The 17,627-nt window shown below is 41.4% G+C and overlaps 2 protein-coding genes across 2 annotated transcripts in view; one reads left to right on the forward strand and one right to left on the reverse strand.

Moving 5' to 3' along the window:
• LOC141343542 (uncharacterized) overlaps positions 1-17,627 on the reverse strand; it is a gene marked incomplete at its 5' end in the record, with an annotated part of 269,291 nt that overhangs the window by 162,251 nt on the left and 89,413 nt on the right. The gene's annotated exons all lie outside the window — the stretch shown is intronic.
• Positions 1-17,627, forward strand: part of LOC141341850 (uncharacterized) — a 46,328-nt gene that overhangs the window by 25,028 nt on the left and 3,673 nt on the right. Inside the window, exons 14-21 of the mRNA XM_073846435.1 lie at positions 198-1,247; positions 6,242-6,526; positions 6,642-6,739; positions 6,795-6,933; positions 10,859-11,365; positions 11,731-11,894; positions 12,038-12,093; positions 16,277-16,416. Of these exons, the coding sequence (XP_073702536.1) occupies positions 198-1,247; positions 6,242-6,526; positions 6,642-6,739; positions 6,795-6,933; positions 10,859-11,365; positions 11,731-11,894; positions 12,038-12,093; positions 16,277-16,416 (2,439 nt within the window). The remainder of the gene's footprint in view (positions 1-197; positions 1,248-6,241; positions 6,527-6,641; positions 6,740-6,794; positions 6,934-10,858; positions 11,366-11,730; positions 11,895-12,037; positions 12,094-16,276; positions 16,417-17,627) is intronic.

Consider the following 17,627-nt stretch of genomic DNA (forward strand, 5'->3'; position numbering starts at 1 on the left):
AAACCCTTTCTCAAAGACTTACTTTTAGTCATTATTTGGGTAGCACACATATTCTGAATGCCTTCATCAGAATTCAAACTAGCCATTTTAATCTAGATTAATCTAGATTAATTTCAAGATTTAATCTAGATTAATCTAGATTTAAAAAAATTTATATATGCCCATCACTAATTATTATTTATTTATTTATTTTTTAGAGTTGATTGAAGAAATTGATGAGAATGAAGAACTGAGTGAAGCTGAAGAGCAAAGGCATTTCAAACCTGGAGAAAAACCATTGAGTTGCTCTCAAATCAAACAGAAAGATTTAAAGAAAAGAAGAGACAAAAAAATGTTCACCTGCCCTCAGTGTGGAAAGAGTGTTTTAAGAAAATCAAGTCTTGAGCATCACATGCACATCCACACTGGAGAGAAACCTTATGAGTGTTCACACTGTGACAAGAGATTCAGTCAGTCAACACATCTGAAAACACATGAGAGGGTCCACACTGGAGAGAAACCTTATCAGTGTTCACACTGTGACAAGAGATTCAGTCAGTCATCAAATCTGAAAACACATGAGGTGATGCACACTGGAGAGAAACCTTATGAGTGTTCATACTGTGACAAGAGATTCAGTCAGTCAACAACTCTGAAATCACATGAGAGGATCCACACTGGAGAGAAACCTTATCAGTGTTCACACTGTGACAAGAGATTTAGTCACTCAACAACTCTGAAATCACATGAAATTATCCACACTGGAGAGAAACCGCACACATGTGATCAGTGCGGGATGAGTTTCAGCCTAAAAGGACTACTTGCAGCACACATGAGAGTTCATACTGGAGAGAAACCACATTCATGCAATTTGTGTGGAAAGAGTTTCTTACGTCTACAAGGTTTGAAAGAACATCAGAAAAAACACGCTGGTGTGAGAGACTACATGTGCTTTGAGTGTAAAAAGGCTTTCACTACAGCACACAGTTTAAGACTGCATGAGAGGCTTCATTCTGAAGATAATCCTTACAAGTGTTCACTCTGTGACAAGAGATTCAATCAGTCAGGATCTCTGAAAACACATGAGATGATTCACACTGGAGAGAAACCTTATAAGTGTTCACACTGTGACAAGAGATTCAATCGGTCAGGATCTCTGAAAGTACATGAGAGGATTCACACTGGAGAGAAACCGTATCACTGCACTGCATGTGGGAAGTGTTTTAAATATTTATCTTCTCTAAAATATCATAGAAAATTCAAACACAGTAAGTAAATCATCTTCAGATCCAGGACTTTCTGTCATGACACTGGGTTGCAAGCTTTTCCCTCCTCCTCCAGAGGGCGCTATTTCCCTTCCTCCCGCACTTCACTCCCCTGATTGTATACACCTGTGTTGTGATCATGACACTCGTCTCACCCACACCTGTTCACAATTATACGGACTATAAAGCTGCTCATCTCCCACTCCTCATTCTGGCTGCATTGTCTTCTGTACCGTCTGTCTCTGTGTTTCCTGGATCCTGTCTCCTAGACCAGGTTTACAGTTCTGTTTATTTTGTGTTTGTATTCAAGTCGTGTTGTGCCATGTTGGCCTTTTGTTTGTGTTTGTTTGTTTATTGTTTATATAAAAAATGAATTACCTGCACTTGGACCCAGACCTCATCTCTCACGTGACACTTTCAGGTCTCACCAAATGTGACACAACCAAGCAATAAAATATTACAAGACATTACAAGCGACTGAAGCGACATGAGAAAGAAACATTATCTAAAGTTTTCACAATGAATACATTTCATCTTTAACAAATGGGCCCTTTTTCGTAAAGAGGAAAATAACCTAAAGGAAACCTGGGAGGACATATAAATATAAGAAGTATACTGCCAAAAACAGGTCAGATAAAGAATTTTATTGGATTTTTTTGTGTGTGTATCTAAGACTTGGTTGAATCATAATGTTCTTATTGACCTAATTAATGTACCAGGATATACGTATTATAAGAGAGATAGGGTCAGTGGAAGGGGTGGTGGTGTTTTAATTTATATAAGGGAGCATTTTAGATATTTACAACTTGAATTGAAGGTGAACATAAGAGTGTTTGGGATTTATTGTTATTCTTTCCCCAAATATGAAATTGAATACAGTTGTGCTTTATAATCCTCCATGTCATGATGTAAAATTTTATAATGAACTGAAGAATCTTCTTTCTCTTGTTGATAACCGCTGTGAATGTATGCTGTTTGGTGATTTTAATATTAATTGGATGGTTAAAAATCTTAAATCACAATTGAAATCAAGTATGGACAAATTTAATTTTAAACAATGATTGATAGACCCACTTGAATCACAAGAAAAAGTGAAACTCTTATAGATCGGATTTTCACAACTAGACCAGAGAGGGTAATGAAAATATATAATCTTATTACTGGTCTTTCAGATGTTAATATGACACTGATCGTAAGAAAATGAACTAGAAAACGTTTATGTCATCATAATAAAACAGAAAATCAAATTTTAACAACAGGAATTCCCAGGTCAAAAGTAGTTCACTTTGAACATGACTTGAAGGAAGTTAATTGGGAAACGGTTATTAAAGAGTCAGACTTAAATCACAGTGCAGTTAATTTTGCCTCTAATCCAATTGAATTAATAGGTAAACATATGAAAACCTGGAAGAGTAGGCCTAAGACATTCTCTCTTCCATGGTCTAACAGTGATATTCTTCAGATCATTAAAAGTCTAAATCTTGCCCTTAAAAAGTCATTATAAACAAAATCGTATACTGACCGTCTTATTTACACTGGCTTGAGGAATAGTGTCAGAATTGCGAAAGGCTAAGACTAATTATTTTTTTCAAAATTAATTGAGGAGGTCAGAGGCAACAGTTCTAAATTATGGCAACATATAAATAGACTGTCGAATTCAAATAGTCTTAAAGTTAGTAGTAATATGATTCATAGTAATGAGGCTATAGCAAATGTTTTACAGTTTTTGCATTGAATCCGTACAAGAATTAACAAGTCATTTTAAGTATATTGAGTCGTCTGCTAAAGAATTTAATTCTGACCATACAGGCTTAAAGGCTTATTTTATATTAACCCTTGTGCATTGTTTCAATTTACAACCTTTCGTTATGTTTCGTGGCTGAAAACAGCCACTACTATAAATTGCTGTAAAAATGTATCAGATAAATATTTTTTTCAAAATTATTTTGCATAAATCTATTAATCAACCTCATTCCTGCTCAAAAATACTAAATGTTTAAAAAAAATTCAGGATTTTAACTCTTTAATTGTCAAATTCCTAAATTATGTCACTGATTTGAAAAAACACACAAAAAAAACAACAACACAAAATTACTAATTTTCAATATAAAAGGTAATTGTGGCCTGGATTTTTTTTTTTTTTTTTTTACCTTTTAATAGTCTTGGACATGTGAAAGATTATTAAGAACATTGGCTTTCATGCATTGTTAGTTTTGGCGCAGCATCAGATTTTAATTTTTTCTCCCTCATTTATTGTTTGTGGCTGTTTTCGCCCTATTGACTTCCATTATAACCACATTTTTTGATTGCAAAGCCATGACTCCATATAATGCTGAATTCTTGATTGTTTGTGGTTTTCCCTGTTGGGAAGGGGTCAAATTTGTAAATTGTACTGTTGATTATCAGTTGGCCCCATTAACCCTTTAGATAGGCCTTTAGTTTACATAGAGTTCTGTGGAGTATAACGGCATATTATAGTGTGCGTGTGTGTATGTGTGTGTGAGCGTGTGTGAGTGTGTGAAAGTGTGTGCGAGTGTATGAGAGTGTGTGTGAATGTCTGTGAGTGTGAGAGAGACCTCTGTGCACCTTGATACATCTCAGAAAATCAAAAAAGCACCTCAGCTCTCAGAACTATATGGTAAACAAATACATAAATATACTTTCTTTATTTTTGTTTACTCCATGTCGTTCTGAGAGCTGAGGTGCTTATTTTGATTTTCTCAGAGGTATCAAGGTGCACAAAGGTCTCTCTCACACTTTCACACACTTTCACTCACTTTCACACACTCAAACACACTTAGACACGCACACACACACACACACACACACACACACACACACACACACACACACTTTAATATGCCGTTAAACTCCATAGAACTCTATGTAAACTAAGCTTTTTTTTTTTTTTTTTTTGCAAAGGCCTATCTAAATGATTAATGGGGCCAACTGATAATAAACAGTACAATGTACTAATTTGACCCCTTCCCAACAGGGAAAACCACAAACAATCAAGAATTCAGCATTATATGGTGTCATGGCTTTGCAATCAAAAATTGTGGTTATAATGGAAGTCAATGGGGCAAAAACAGCCACGAACAGTAAATGAGGGAGAAAAAGTTAAAATCTGCTGCTGCACAAAAACTAACAATGCATCAAAACCAATGTTGTTTCTAATCTTTGACATGTCCAAGACTGTGATAAAAGGTTAAAAAAAATCCAGTCCACATTCACATTTTATATTGAAAACTAGTCTTTTTTTTTTTTTTTTTTAATCAGTGACATAATTTATTAATTTGGCAATTAAAGAGTTAAAATCCTGATTTAAAAAAAAAAACATTTAGTATTTTTGAGCAGGACTGAGGTTGATTAATAGATTTATGCAAAAAAATTGAAAAAAAAATATTTATCTGATACATTTTTACAGCAGTTTAAATTAGTGGCTGTTTTCAGCCACGAAACATAACGAAAGGGTAGTAAATTTGCCCACAGTGTACTGTTGAGTTTTTGTAAAATTTCAAAGCATTTTCCCAAAATATGTATCAAAATAAGATTAGTCACCAAAAATCATTCCATTTGCTTTAACAGAGAAAAAGTTGTGGCCAAATTAAGACTCAACAGCACCCCTTAGTGGACGAAAACGTCCCCAACAACACATAAGTATCTTGTGATAAGGTTCAGAAAGTGATTGCAAATATGCGTAATTCTGTGTCTAAAGACATCTATGACATTCACGCTGAATTAATCAACAAATACCAAGGTTGTCTGTTGGAGCCAATTATGTATTTAGTAAATTTGTCAAAACATCAAAAACATTCCCAGAGAGTTGGAAAACAGCAATAATTACACCGGTCTATAAATCGGGAGATAAGGAGGTAGTTAGTAATTGTAGGCCTATTGCTATTCTACTGAAATGGTGAAGTCACCTGTGTGTGCAAATAACTTGGGAGTACCACAAGGGTCAGTACTTGGCCCATTGTTCTTTACAATGTATATACATGACCTACCTAACTGCTGCCCGGCTGTAAACTGTCAATTGTATGCTGATGACACTCCAACGTCCATGTGTCTGCTAAAACACCTAGCCAGGCAGGTAAGCATCTGACCCAGGCATTGCAGAACATTTCTAGATGGCTTGAGACGTCACGTTTAACTCTTAATGTTAAGAAAACAGTTTCTATATCCTTTTCCATATGAAATAAGCCTGCAAGGGATGTATTTGAGGTGCACACTAAGAATGAAGTAATTTAAGTAGTGAATGACGTCAAGTATCTTGGCATAATTTTGAATAAGAATTTAAAATTTGATAGTCAAGTTAGGGATATCTGTAGGAAGGTCAAACCTCACATTTATCGTATTGCATTACATCATGGTCACAAGCCTCTTCAACTATACTGAAGCCTATTGTCTCAATACATAAACGGGCAATACAATTTATGGACCAGAAACCTATGCGATGGCATCAAGAAAGCATAACCTTTTTGGTTTTGATAGCTTCGTTGATTTTAAATTCCTAAAATTGTTTTTTAAATGTCTAAAGAATCATGCATAACTGCTGTTTTCTTCTGTAATTAATCTGTAGAGCTCTAATAGCGCAAACATACGAGAGACACTACTATTATTTACTATTAATTCTGGAAAATGTTTGCTTTTTGGGTTTTAAAATATCTCAATAAAGCTTCTGAATTAATTGAACGCCTTTATCGTCATTGTATTTTTCTGCACCCAAACAAACTAGGAGCACTGCTCCTGACTGGTGTTAGAAAACAAACATACAGTATAACCACAGATAATAAATAAGACTTTAGGCTGTACAGTATAATTATAAATTATAATTATTAAAAATAATTATAGTTCTTGAAAAACATCTTCAGATGCATCTGAACACATCATCAGTGATGTAACCAGGGGTCCTCGGGTGTTTCGGGTCTTTCAACATCAGACACTCTCGCCCAGGTGACCCAGCCACGGCTGATCAGACCACGACTTGTGTTTAGGTAGCACTCGCTTGCCCCCATGGTGCTCCTCTACGGATCCAGAGCCATCTCGAGGCTTTCTCGGCTGCGTCGTTGGTGTTCTTGATGGCCCTGGTCCTTGTTGTTCCTCCAATGCCCAGTGCAGTAAAGGCTTTGTGGAGAGAACGCCCCACAAATCCTCTGCAGCCAACCTCGATAGGCATGCATCTCGCCTTCCAGCCCTGTGTTCGGCAGTCTGTGACCAGATGTTCATATTTGGTCATCTTTCTTTCGTGGGCTTCTCCCAAGCGGTCCTCCCATGGCACGGTCAGCTCCATGATGATTATATTATTGGTACTCTCTGAGACTAGAATAATATCTTTCCCTCATAGTTGTTCTGACGATGTGCTGGGGGAATTTTAGCTGCTTCTCCAAATCACAGAGAGTTTCCAGTCCTTGGCTGATGCCAGGATCCCTGCTGGTGCCTTCCACCCTGCTTGTGGCTGTTCTCCTGCCCTAACAAATGCGATTGAGCGAGTGGTATTGCTCCCTCGGCCGCCTTTGCTGATCTCTTTGCTGATGGTATCTGCAATAGATTTCAGCACCTGGTTGTGACGCCAAGTATAACGACCCTGGCCGACTGCTGTTGGGCAGGAGCTCAGAATGTGCTCCAGCTTTCCACGAGCTGGGCACAAATGGCAAGTTGGGGTGTCTGCTTTTCCCCACATACAGAGGTTTGCTGGGCTAGGCAGGACGTCATACACTGCCCGAATCAGGAATGTTATGCGGTGCGGCTCACTTTGCCAGAGCTCCATCCAGGTGACCTTGCGGTCCATGGCCTGCTCCCACCTGGTCCAGGCCCCCTGTTGCCCCATTCCAGCTGCTCTGCTTGTCCTTCCTTGCTCCACAGCAGCTCTGACCTCTTCATGTATACGGCGGTGTTTCTCCTTCCCCTTCCACTCTCTATGTTGAGGAGGTGCTGGGAACATCCCCAAGCCTGCTCTGCCTCGGGCCACCACTCCCACAAGCTCTTTGTGCCTCAGTCGAGCCTGTGCATCCAGCACAGCGGCATGGGCGCTCCATTTCCTCCCTGTCCTCACCAACACTCCTTCCTGGGCTACCTTTGGGTCATTGAAGTCACTATACACCAGCACCTTACATGCCCGAGTCACTTTAAACTCCTCTTCCAGGGATTTTAGAGGCAACCGGAGCATTGTGGTGTTTCCATAGAGGGCGATGTTACTAAGACTCCTAGGCAAACCTAACCATCTCCTGAGACAGCTGCTGACCTTTCTTTCCAAGGTCTCAACCATGGAAATGGGAACCCCATACACAAGTAACGGCCAGAGTATTCTTGGCAGTATACCATGTTGGTAAATCCACGCTTTAAACTAGCCAGGTAGGCCAGAACGGTCTGTTGCTCTTAACCAGCTATCCAGCTCTTGACAGGTTGACTGGACTGATGCAAAGTCTCTGAGGCTGCTATCAAAAACCTTGCCCAAGCTTTTTACCGGCTGTTCTGACAATGATGGTATCTTTGCTCCTCCAATACTGAAATGGAACCTGCCCTTAATCTTGCCGTTCTTAAGCACTAGCGAACGGGACTTGGCTGGTTTAACCCTTTAGAACGTACGATCACACCGGTCTGATTTGTCTTGGCTGGTCCCTTATGCGTATGATCACACCGGTGTGATTCGAACGTTCGCCGCATCACGTCATCAGCTGCTGAATTCAAATCTGTTTTGGCGCTTTTGCTGGCTCTGAGCCAGATCGGAGGCGCTGAGTGCTTGTCATATTATCACAACTATTCAGTGTTTTCAACCATATAATGCTTATTTTAGGTTTCAGACATTTAAATAGACATAAGTACTAGCAAAACCATACATTTATAGTTTGTAAAATACACACTGATGTCTATGGAAGCAGCAATAATGATCCTACAAATATATTCTGACAGCATCATTTATTGATATCATATACAGATTATGCAGGTAACTATAAAGTTCACTCTCCTCTTCTTCCAGCTCACCAGAGACTTACTTTAATGTCTTTCGGGAGTAGAGGATGCATTTGCGTGTGTTAAATCCCACAGCTCGGATTCAGCGCGAACAAACATGGCGGCGCCCATCACCCGGTATAGATTAACTAACGCGGTCATAATAAAAGTATTTGGATTTTTAAATACATTTACTTGCACATATTTCGAAATCGGAATATCATATTTTTCAAAATATAGAGAGCATGCTTATGAATATCAATGATAAAAAAGGGAAAACGAAATAAAAGCGATCCATGTGTCTTAGAGTGCTGTTGTGGCTGCGGTGTGTCACATGACGCGTCGCCATGGAAACTGTAATGCCAAACATTCCAAAATAATGGTCGCCTAAAAAAACTCACTCTTTGGGGTTAGATAGAATATTTTAAACTCACGTGTGAAAAGGTTAAACTCCATCCCAGCCCACCGAATGAGCTTCTCCAGCCCTTGTAGTATCCACTTGCCTCCTGGCACCGATTGTGTGGTGACTGTCAGGTCATCCATAAATTCCCTGATCGGCGGTTGTTGGACCCCTCCTCTGCTTTGTGGCCCCCGACACTCAGGCTCTGCCGATTTGACAATCATATTCATAGCCACTGCAAACAGGATCACAGAGATGGTACAGCCTGTGATTGTTCCCACCTACAGTTTGTGCCAATCTGATGTCACACTTCCTGCAGAGACTCGCATCCTGAAATGGTTGTAATAATCCAAGATCAGATCTGCAATGTGCTGTGGCACATGGTGCTTGGTCATGGTGGTCTGGACCAGCTTACGGGGGATAGAGCCATATGCATTGGACAGGTCTAACCAAAGTACCGTGAGGTCTCACAACCTCCTGGACTTCTTTCAAAAGTGGCTCCCTGCTGTCAAACTCCTTGGAGGGAGGAGGTGGATATACAAGGATGTTACACTGGCCCAACTCTTCCTCCCGAAGAGGATCACTGTAATTGCTGTGCAGATGCTGGTCAATCTCTTCTTTTGAACAGAGCAACTTTCCGTCACGCTTTTGTAATGGGTACTTCAACTCACTAGCCAATATTAATATATCATTAATATTAGCTATACTAAATTAAATAAATAACTATTGAAATAAACAGTTTATGCTAGTTAGGTCACAAAAGTCTAAATTCGGCTACAGGAGCTGGCAGTCAGTAATAACACAGAAACATGAATTTAAATTTAGTACAGGTACCATATATTGAAAAGTGATTAAACAAAATAATTACAAACAAAAATAATGAAAATAGGAAAAAAAAAATAGTTACAGACTACAGTTGTACCAGTTATAGTTAAGTGCACTTTGTGGTTATTGTACAAATAAGATATGACAATAGAATTTACAACAAATGCCAAACACAATAAACAAAAAGAAAATAAACTGTCCCAGCAAGGTTTGGTTTCTTCAAGACCCACGCACAACCCACAAGAGGTTTATGAGAAGTTGTATTGATAAGTCCATAGGTTATTGTTCATTAAGGGAAAAGATGTGCATGTGGGAATGAAGCGCTAGTCTGTGGAGAAGTGTGTGGGTAACAGGCTGTGGACAGCCTTCCTACCAGACCAGTAGGGTGGATGTTCAGTGGATGCTGCACAGATGGTAGGCTCCCAGCCGTAGTAGTTCAGCTCGCCATCATTCATCCCCAAACAGAGGAAAAAAACCTGGCCTGTAGTACAACAACAGGACCAGTAAATGATAAGCTAAATTGAAACTTAAGTTACATTAAACTTTAGCTAATCATATACTCAAATATCATTTCAATATATACCCAATTCTAAATCATTACAGAATAATCAAATGTATAAACAATTAATAAACATTAAATCCTTGACAACACGGTCAAAAGTGCAATATTAAAGTTGCATTTGCCTGTACAAAGTTCAAATAAATAATACCACGGTACTGGGCTATAATCTGATTTCCTTAGTGCATGTAAACATACTTGGTGCAAAACATGCATGTAAACACACTCTGGTTTAAAGCTTATAATCCAGAAATAGCAGACTTCACAACAGTATAAATCAAAAAATCATATAAATCAGTGCTCCTCACTGGCCTCCTTGTGCTGCTTCTTGAGTGACTTCAACTCCTGCCGGATTTTGCGTATTTTTCGCTGCTCTATGGTTCATGGAGTAGGTGGTTGGAGTAGATCGCTTCTCCTCAACACCAAACCTCTCCTGAGCTAGGCTAGAGATGATGGTCGTCATTGCGTGCAGCCTTCGATCCACATCTCCCTTTTCTGTTGCTTCCAGCACCTTGTCGACGTCCTCGTCGAACTGCCTCCAGACTACCGTCTTACAAGCCTGTGGCCACATGATTCGCACCTTTGCCTGGGGCAGAAGACTTGGAGGAATGGTTAGTGGCACACGGAGGCTCTGAGCCTCAGGATTACCACGCCACTTCACCATCACCGACCATCTAGCCCTTGCACCACCCATCCGAGAGACATCACCATCACTGTTTGTTCAGTCATCTTACTTACTTCTCAATAAACTGTTTTTCACTGCAATTGATTCCTCATCATTCCATAGCCGTCAGAGAATCATTTGACCAACAATGGAAGCAACAGGCCCTTCCCAGCCCACAATGGAGGATGTCATGCGTTCCTGCGTCTCTTGGATAGACAGCCAAGAAAAGAGCATGAATGAGTCGGGCCAGGCCATTCATGCTTTGGTGGTGCAGGTGTCCGAGCTTACCCAGCAGATGCAACACATGCAACTTCCTGCTGCGCCGCCCACACCGCCCACCCCTCCTGCTCCCCATGTACCATCTAGCACTGTCCCCCAGTCCGAGCCCCGCCTTCCCACACCGGAATTCTACAGCGGTGAGCCGAACTTCTGCAGAGCTTTCCTCACTAGATGTTCTATGCAATTTTCTTCACAACCCCACACTTTCCCTAGTGAGGAAAGCAAGGTGGTGTTCGTGCTCACCCTGCTGACTGGGAAGACGGCGGTGTGGGAGAACCAGGACCCCTGTTGTGCCTCGTTCGCTACACTCTCCGCTGAGATGAAGAGGGTGTTTGACCACACGGTCGCAGGGAGAGAAGCCGCGCAGCTCTTGACAGATCTCAAACAGGGGAAGAGATCTGACTCGGACTCTTCCATCGAGTTCCGCACCCTAGCGGCCGAGTGTCAGTGGAACGAGGAGGCGCAGTGAGATATGTTCCTGCATGGGCTGGCTGATCGCGTCCAGAAGGAAATCTACGCCCTGGATCTACCCACCACCCTCAATGGCCTTATCGACCTTGCACTGCGAGAAGACTCTCCCGAGCCGAGCGGTGGTGGTTACCCGCTCGGCTCCCCCCTGTGGAGGGAACTTCATCTCGAGCCAGCGGCGGAGACGCAATCATCCCTAAGAAGACCTCATCCAGCTCGACCTCCACGCTCCTCCTGGTTAGGCTAAGATAGTCCAACCACGATCATCACTGCACTGCACTGCGGGATTCGGGGGCAGAAGGTAACTTTATGGATTACAATTTTGCACGTCTGAATCAAGTCCCACTCCTTCCCCTCACCAACACTATTGCCGTCCACACACTCAATGGCCAGATCCTACCCACCATAACCTCCATCAATGAGCCCATCATCACTCTCACTGTGTCTGGCAATCACAGTGAGAGCATCCACTTCTACATCCTGGACTCCCCTCATGCCTCCGTTGTATTAGGACAACCCTGGCTCATCAAACATAACCCCCGGATTGACTGGCAGCTGAAGTCTGTGTCTGAGTGGAGCATTAAGTGTTATTAAGTGAGTCTTGTCTTGTGTCTGCTTGTCCGTCTGTTTCTGGTTCTATGTTTCAGGAGAAGGCGGTGGATTTGTGTAACGTGCCCACGGAGTATCTCGAAGGAAGTGTTCAGTAAGTCTCGGGCTAATTCTCTTCCTCCTCATCATCCCTATGTTTGTGCTATAGAGTTATTGCCAGGGACGTCTTTGCCTAAAGGCAAGTTATTTTCACTCTCAGTTCCAGAGAGAGAGGCTATGGAGGAATATATTTCTGATTCTCTGGCAGCGGGGTTCATTGGACCCTCCACTTCTTCAGCGGGGGTGGAGTTATTTTTTGTGGGGAAGAAGGACGGATCTCTGCGACCTTGTATTGATTATCGAGGGTTAAATAATATTACGGTAAAGAACACCTATCCTTTGCCGCTAATATCTTCAGCCTTCGAGAAGTTGCAGGGAGTGTCGGTCTTCAAAAAATTGGATTTAAGAAATGCTTATCATTTGGTCCGCATCAGGAGGGGAAATGAATGGAAGACTGCCTTTAATACCCCCAGGGGACACTTTGAATATTTGGTCATGCCCTTCGGCTTGTCCAACTCCCCAGGGGTCTTCCAGGCACTCGTCAACGATGTGCTGCGAGACATGGTCGATCCATTCATATAAGTCTACCTGGACGACATATTGATATTTTCCTCATCTCTCCAGGAACATGTGCAGCACGTCCGACGAGTGCTTCAGAGGCTGCTAGAGAATGGGCTTTTTGTCAAGGCGGAGAAATGCGAAACTTCATTTCGTGTCGTCTGAGGGTATGCACATGGATCCCGAGAAAGTTAAGGCTGTGATAGATTGGCCAAGTCCAGATTCCTGTAAGGCCCTACAGAGGTTTCTGGGGTTCGCCAATTTCTACCGGCGTTTCATTCGCATCTTCAGCCAACTAACCCTCCCCTGTGACCACCTTGACCTCCCCCAGAACGACGTTCAGGTGGTCAGACGCAGCCGAAGCTGCGTTTGCCAAACTCAAGAGCCGCTTCGTTTCGGCTCCCATTCTGGTCACCCCTGATCCATCACGCCAGTTCGTGGTGGAGGTCGATGCATCAAAGGTGGGGGTAGGTTTTTTCACACCGTATGTCGCCAGCCGAAACTAATTATGATATTGGTAACCGAGAGTTGTTGGCAGTCAAGCTAGCATTGGAGGAATGGCGCCACTGGTTAGAAGGGACGGGGATACCCTTTATCGTATGGACTGATCATAAGAACCCAGAATACATTATAACTGCTAAAAGATTGAACTCTAGGCAGGCTCGGTGGGCACTTTTTTTTTTCGAACACACAATTTACTCCTTCTACCGCCCAGGTTCCAAAAACGCCAAACCCAATTCTTTGTCACGTATTTTTGACCGTTCCAATCGCCCGTCTACTCCCGAGGGCATTTTTCCAGAGACACTTATTGTCTCTGCCCTTGCTTGGGAGGTCGAATCGAAGGTTAAGACAGCCTTACAAGGGGTAACGCCTCCGGTCGGATGCCCACTGAACCGTTTATTTGTGCCAGAGGGATTACGGTCCGAGGTCATTCAGTGGGGACACTGTTCCAATGTAGCTTGACATCCAGGAGTTAATCGCACCACACATTTGGTCAAGCAACGATTTTGGTGGCCATTCATGGCTCGCGACGTTCGCAGTTTTGTTTTGGCTTGCTCAGTTGCGCCACTGTTAAGACTTCTAACAGGCCCCCAGATGGGCTCCTACAACCACTGCCCTTCGAGACCCTGGTCCCATATAGCTCTAGATTTTGTCACCGCCCTCCCAGAGTAACACGGTGGTTTTGACCGTGGTGGACCGGTCCTCGTAGGCGGTACTTGCCCAAATTACCCTCAGCCAAGAAGACAGCGTTGGCAGTCGTCGACCACGTCTTTCGGTTACATGGCCTCTTGACAGATGTGGTCTCCGACAGAGGACCCCAGTTTGTGACAAAATTTTGGCGAAAGTTTTGTAAGCTTCTGGGTGTGACTGTTAGTCTCTTTTCGGGGGTTCCATCCTCGAGGCAATGGGCACACTGAGAGAGCCAACCAAGATTTGGAGAGAGCGTTGCGATGTATGGTCGCTAGAAATCCTTCCTCCTGGAGCCAACAACTTTCTATTGTGGAGTACGCCCACAATTCCTTACCAGTATCATCCATGGCCTATCCCCATTTGAATGTAGTATAGGGTACCAGCCACCAATTTTTCCCAGTCTGGAATCCGAAGTCACGTTCCCCTCAGCTCACGCATTCGACCAGAGGTGCCATCGAACTTGGACTAGAGCCCGTGAGACTCTACTCCAGATGGGAGCGCGCACCAAGGCCTAGACCGATCGCCACCGGTCTAAGCCTCCAGTATACGTCGTTGGTCCCAAAGTGTGGCTTTCTACCAAGAACATTCCTCTCCGATCCGTATCCAATAAGCTTTCTCCCAAATTCATTGGCCCGTTCTCTGTCACCAAAATCATTTGTCCGTGGCAGTCCGCCTCAAACTTCCTCCAGTGTACAGGAGAATCCATCCCGTGTTCCATGTTTCCAAAATCAAACCCTTCTTTTTTGCACGCATTAATCCGCCAGCCCTGGTTCCCCCACTGCTGCGACTTGTAGATGGGGAACCCACTTATTCGGTTAACCGTATTCTGGACTCAAGGCGGAGGGGACGCGGATTTCAGTACTTGGTGGACTGGGAAGGTAACGGTCCGGAGGAGAGAAGTTGGGTACCTGCCAGGGACATTCTGGATCACTCCCTTATTGATGACTTCAATCAGCAGGTAAAGGAGTCTGGGAACATCAGGGGACGTTCCTAGGAGAGGGGGTACTGTCACAGTTCATACATCCGCTGTGTTCTCATGTCTCGTGCTCTGTGTGTTCGTTTACGTTGTACGTCATGCTCATCAGAACAGCTGCCGATCAGTCCCACTCCAGGTGTCTCTCATTACCTCCTGCTATATACTCATCTCATTCTCTCTACCCCTGTCAGATGATTCACTCTGGACCGTGTTGGATGTTATTGTCAGTTCTGTCTGTGTTCATGTTGGAGTTCATGCTGGATGTTGTTCGTGTCTTTGTCTTGAATCGGTACTTGGATTAACACGTCATCACCACGGGACTCAGCTACACGGGATTACCACTTCACCATCACCGACTATCTAGCCCTTGCACCACCCATCCAAGAGACATCGCCATCACTGTTTGTTCATTCATCCTACTTACTTCTCAATAAACTGGTTTTCACTGCAAATGCTTCCTCATCATTCCATAGCCGTCACAATAGTAAAACAATAAATAAACAAAAATGCCACTTTATTTTCTTTTTTTCTGGATCATTGTTTCTACACTGATTCTTTTCAACTAAATTTAGTGTTGGGGTCCTTGTTTTGCCGCAACGGTTTAAAATTAGCACAGTTCCGTGAAAAAAAAAAAAAAAAAAAATCTGATTTGGCAAACATATGTCCCAGCTGCATTCAAAGCAATGTAAATACTCTGCATATTAATAGCGACTCCGTGATTCACGGAAATTATATTCAATATTAGAATGTTTGCGTGAATCCCGGAAAAGAGGATTTAAAGTCATTCTATAAGTTTGTTTTTTTTAAACAAAAGTTAAATGTGTTTATGTTGTGTTTGTCACGGCGAAATGAGGTCAGGGTCCAAATGCAGGGAAGGTGAGTTTTAATGTAAAAATAAACAAACAAACAAAAGGCCAACACTGCACACATGACAGGATCTGAGCAGGAGCAGGATACACAAAACTGAAGACAGGATACAAGAAACAGGAAACAATGCAGACTCACAGAGTGGGGATTATAAAGTCTGTGATAATATGGATCAGCTGTGGGTGTGAGTGACGAGACAGGTGTAAGTGATCAGGAGGGAAGTGCGGGAGGAAGGGAGACAGTGCCCTCTGGTGGGGAAGGGAGACACCACAGCCTAGACACGTGACAGTGTGGGTACCTTCTTTAAAAGTCCTTACCAACCCCTACATCTCAGGTAGGGAAAGCAAAAGAACTCACAGCAATTCAAAAATAAACAAATCCATAAACTCAACATAAAGAGACAAATTAAATCAAAACCATGGCAATCTGTTCCAAAAAATACAAAGCACAAACGTTAACAAAAGTCAAATCACTACATTCAATGATCCTGAAGTAACTCAGTCAAGAGCAATAAATGATTTTCTCTTTTTCTTTTGTTAAATGATTAATGACGGACATCATGATATATATTAGACAGCCGTGAGATAGTGTTGTCAAAAGCACTGACTTTGGTAATTAAATTTTCAAAAATGTGAATTTCTGATAGCATTCCTGATGAAGCTTGGTGTACTCTCTCTGAGAGCTCGCCATACACTGCCTTTGTCAATCTTGGAAATTTCTTGAAATACCTTAGTGTGACTTACATATTTGACAGGAAAAGCAATGTGCTTGGGAAAAAATTGGGAAGTGTGCAAAATGTACTTTTATTAACATCAGTAACATCCAAAATCTAATTTCTACATAGAACAATTGATATATCCTACTCTTACTAAGTGTACCATTATTCTTTTATAGTATTATAGGCAACACTTTACAATACGTGTGAACAAATGTGCATTAATTTATGTTTAATTAATTCACAGATAATCACAAGTTAATGTATAATTAATGAAGAACTAAACAATTGATTAATGATTAGTACACCAGCAACTAATGAACATTCTATATGATTCATAGATTAATACTACAGAAAAATGTGCAAGCAAAAATTGTGGTCTCAATTATTACCGGTGGGATTAAGTAATCAATAAATTGTTATTATTAAAATGTGTCATAATGTATTAATTCCCTAATAACCCCTTTTATTAACTTATAGTGTAAATTAATGTATTAATTACCAAAATGGGTTCAAGTCATGTATTTCAACTTGCAGTTGTCTGCTTTAATTAATCATTAGCTATAACTATATTACTTAACAATTAGTTAATAGTTCTGTGCCTCAGTAAGTAAAATCATAACATAATGATATCTTTGCAAATCATTAGCTAATGAGTAATTAAAGCAGACAGCTGGAAGTTGAAGTATAGCTTTGACCACTGTGGTAACTAACATTATTTACACTATTAGTTAATAAAATAAGATATTAGGGAATTAATACATTATGGCACAATTAACTAATAACAATTTATTGATTACTTAATCTATGAATCATATTGAATGTTCATTAGTTGCTGATGTAGTAATCTTTAATAAATTGTTTAGTTCTTCGTTAATTTTACATTAACTTGTGATTATCTGTGCATTAATTAAGCACGAATTAATGCTTATTAGTTGCTCTAAAGTAGAAATGAATGACTAACAAGCCAATACGTTCTCCTCTGCTGCCATCTACTGGTTATAGTGGTAAGTTTTATTTTATTTTATTTTATCCCTTAATTTTTTTTTTTTCAAAGTACTGTCAAGTTATATCAGGATTATTGCCTCAATGTCAGCCCAAATGCTTCATTTAACAATGAAATGTGCATGAAATAACTGTCCATATATATATGTGTGTGTGTGTGTGTGTGTGTGTGTGTGTGTGTGTGTGTGTGTGTGTGTGTGTGTGTGTGTGTTATATTTCGACCTATATTAAAAGATCACACACTCACTTGGGCATTTCAAACCGCTAGATAGGTATT

This window comes from Garra rufa, chromosome 1 (genome assembly GCF_049309525.1).
Source record: "Garra rufa chromosome 1, GarRuf1.0, whole genome shotgun sequence".
Classification (NCBI taxonomy): Eukaryota; Metazoa; Chordata; class Actinopteri; order Cypriniformes; family Cyprinidae; genus Garra; species Garra rufa.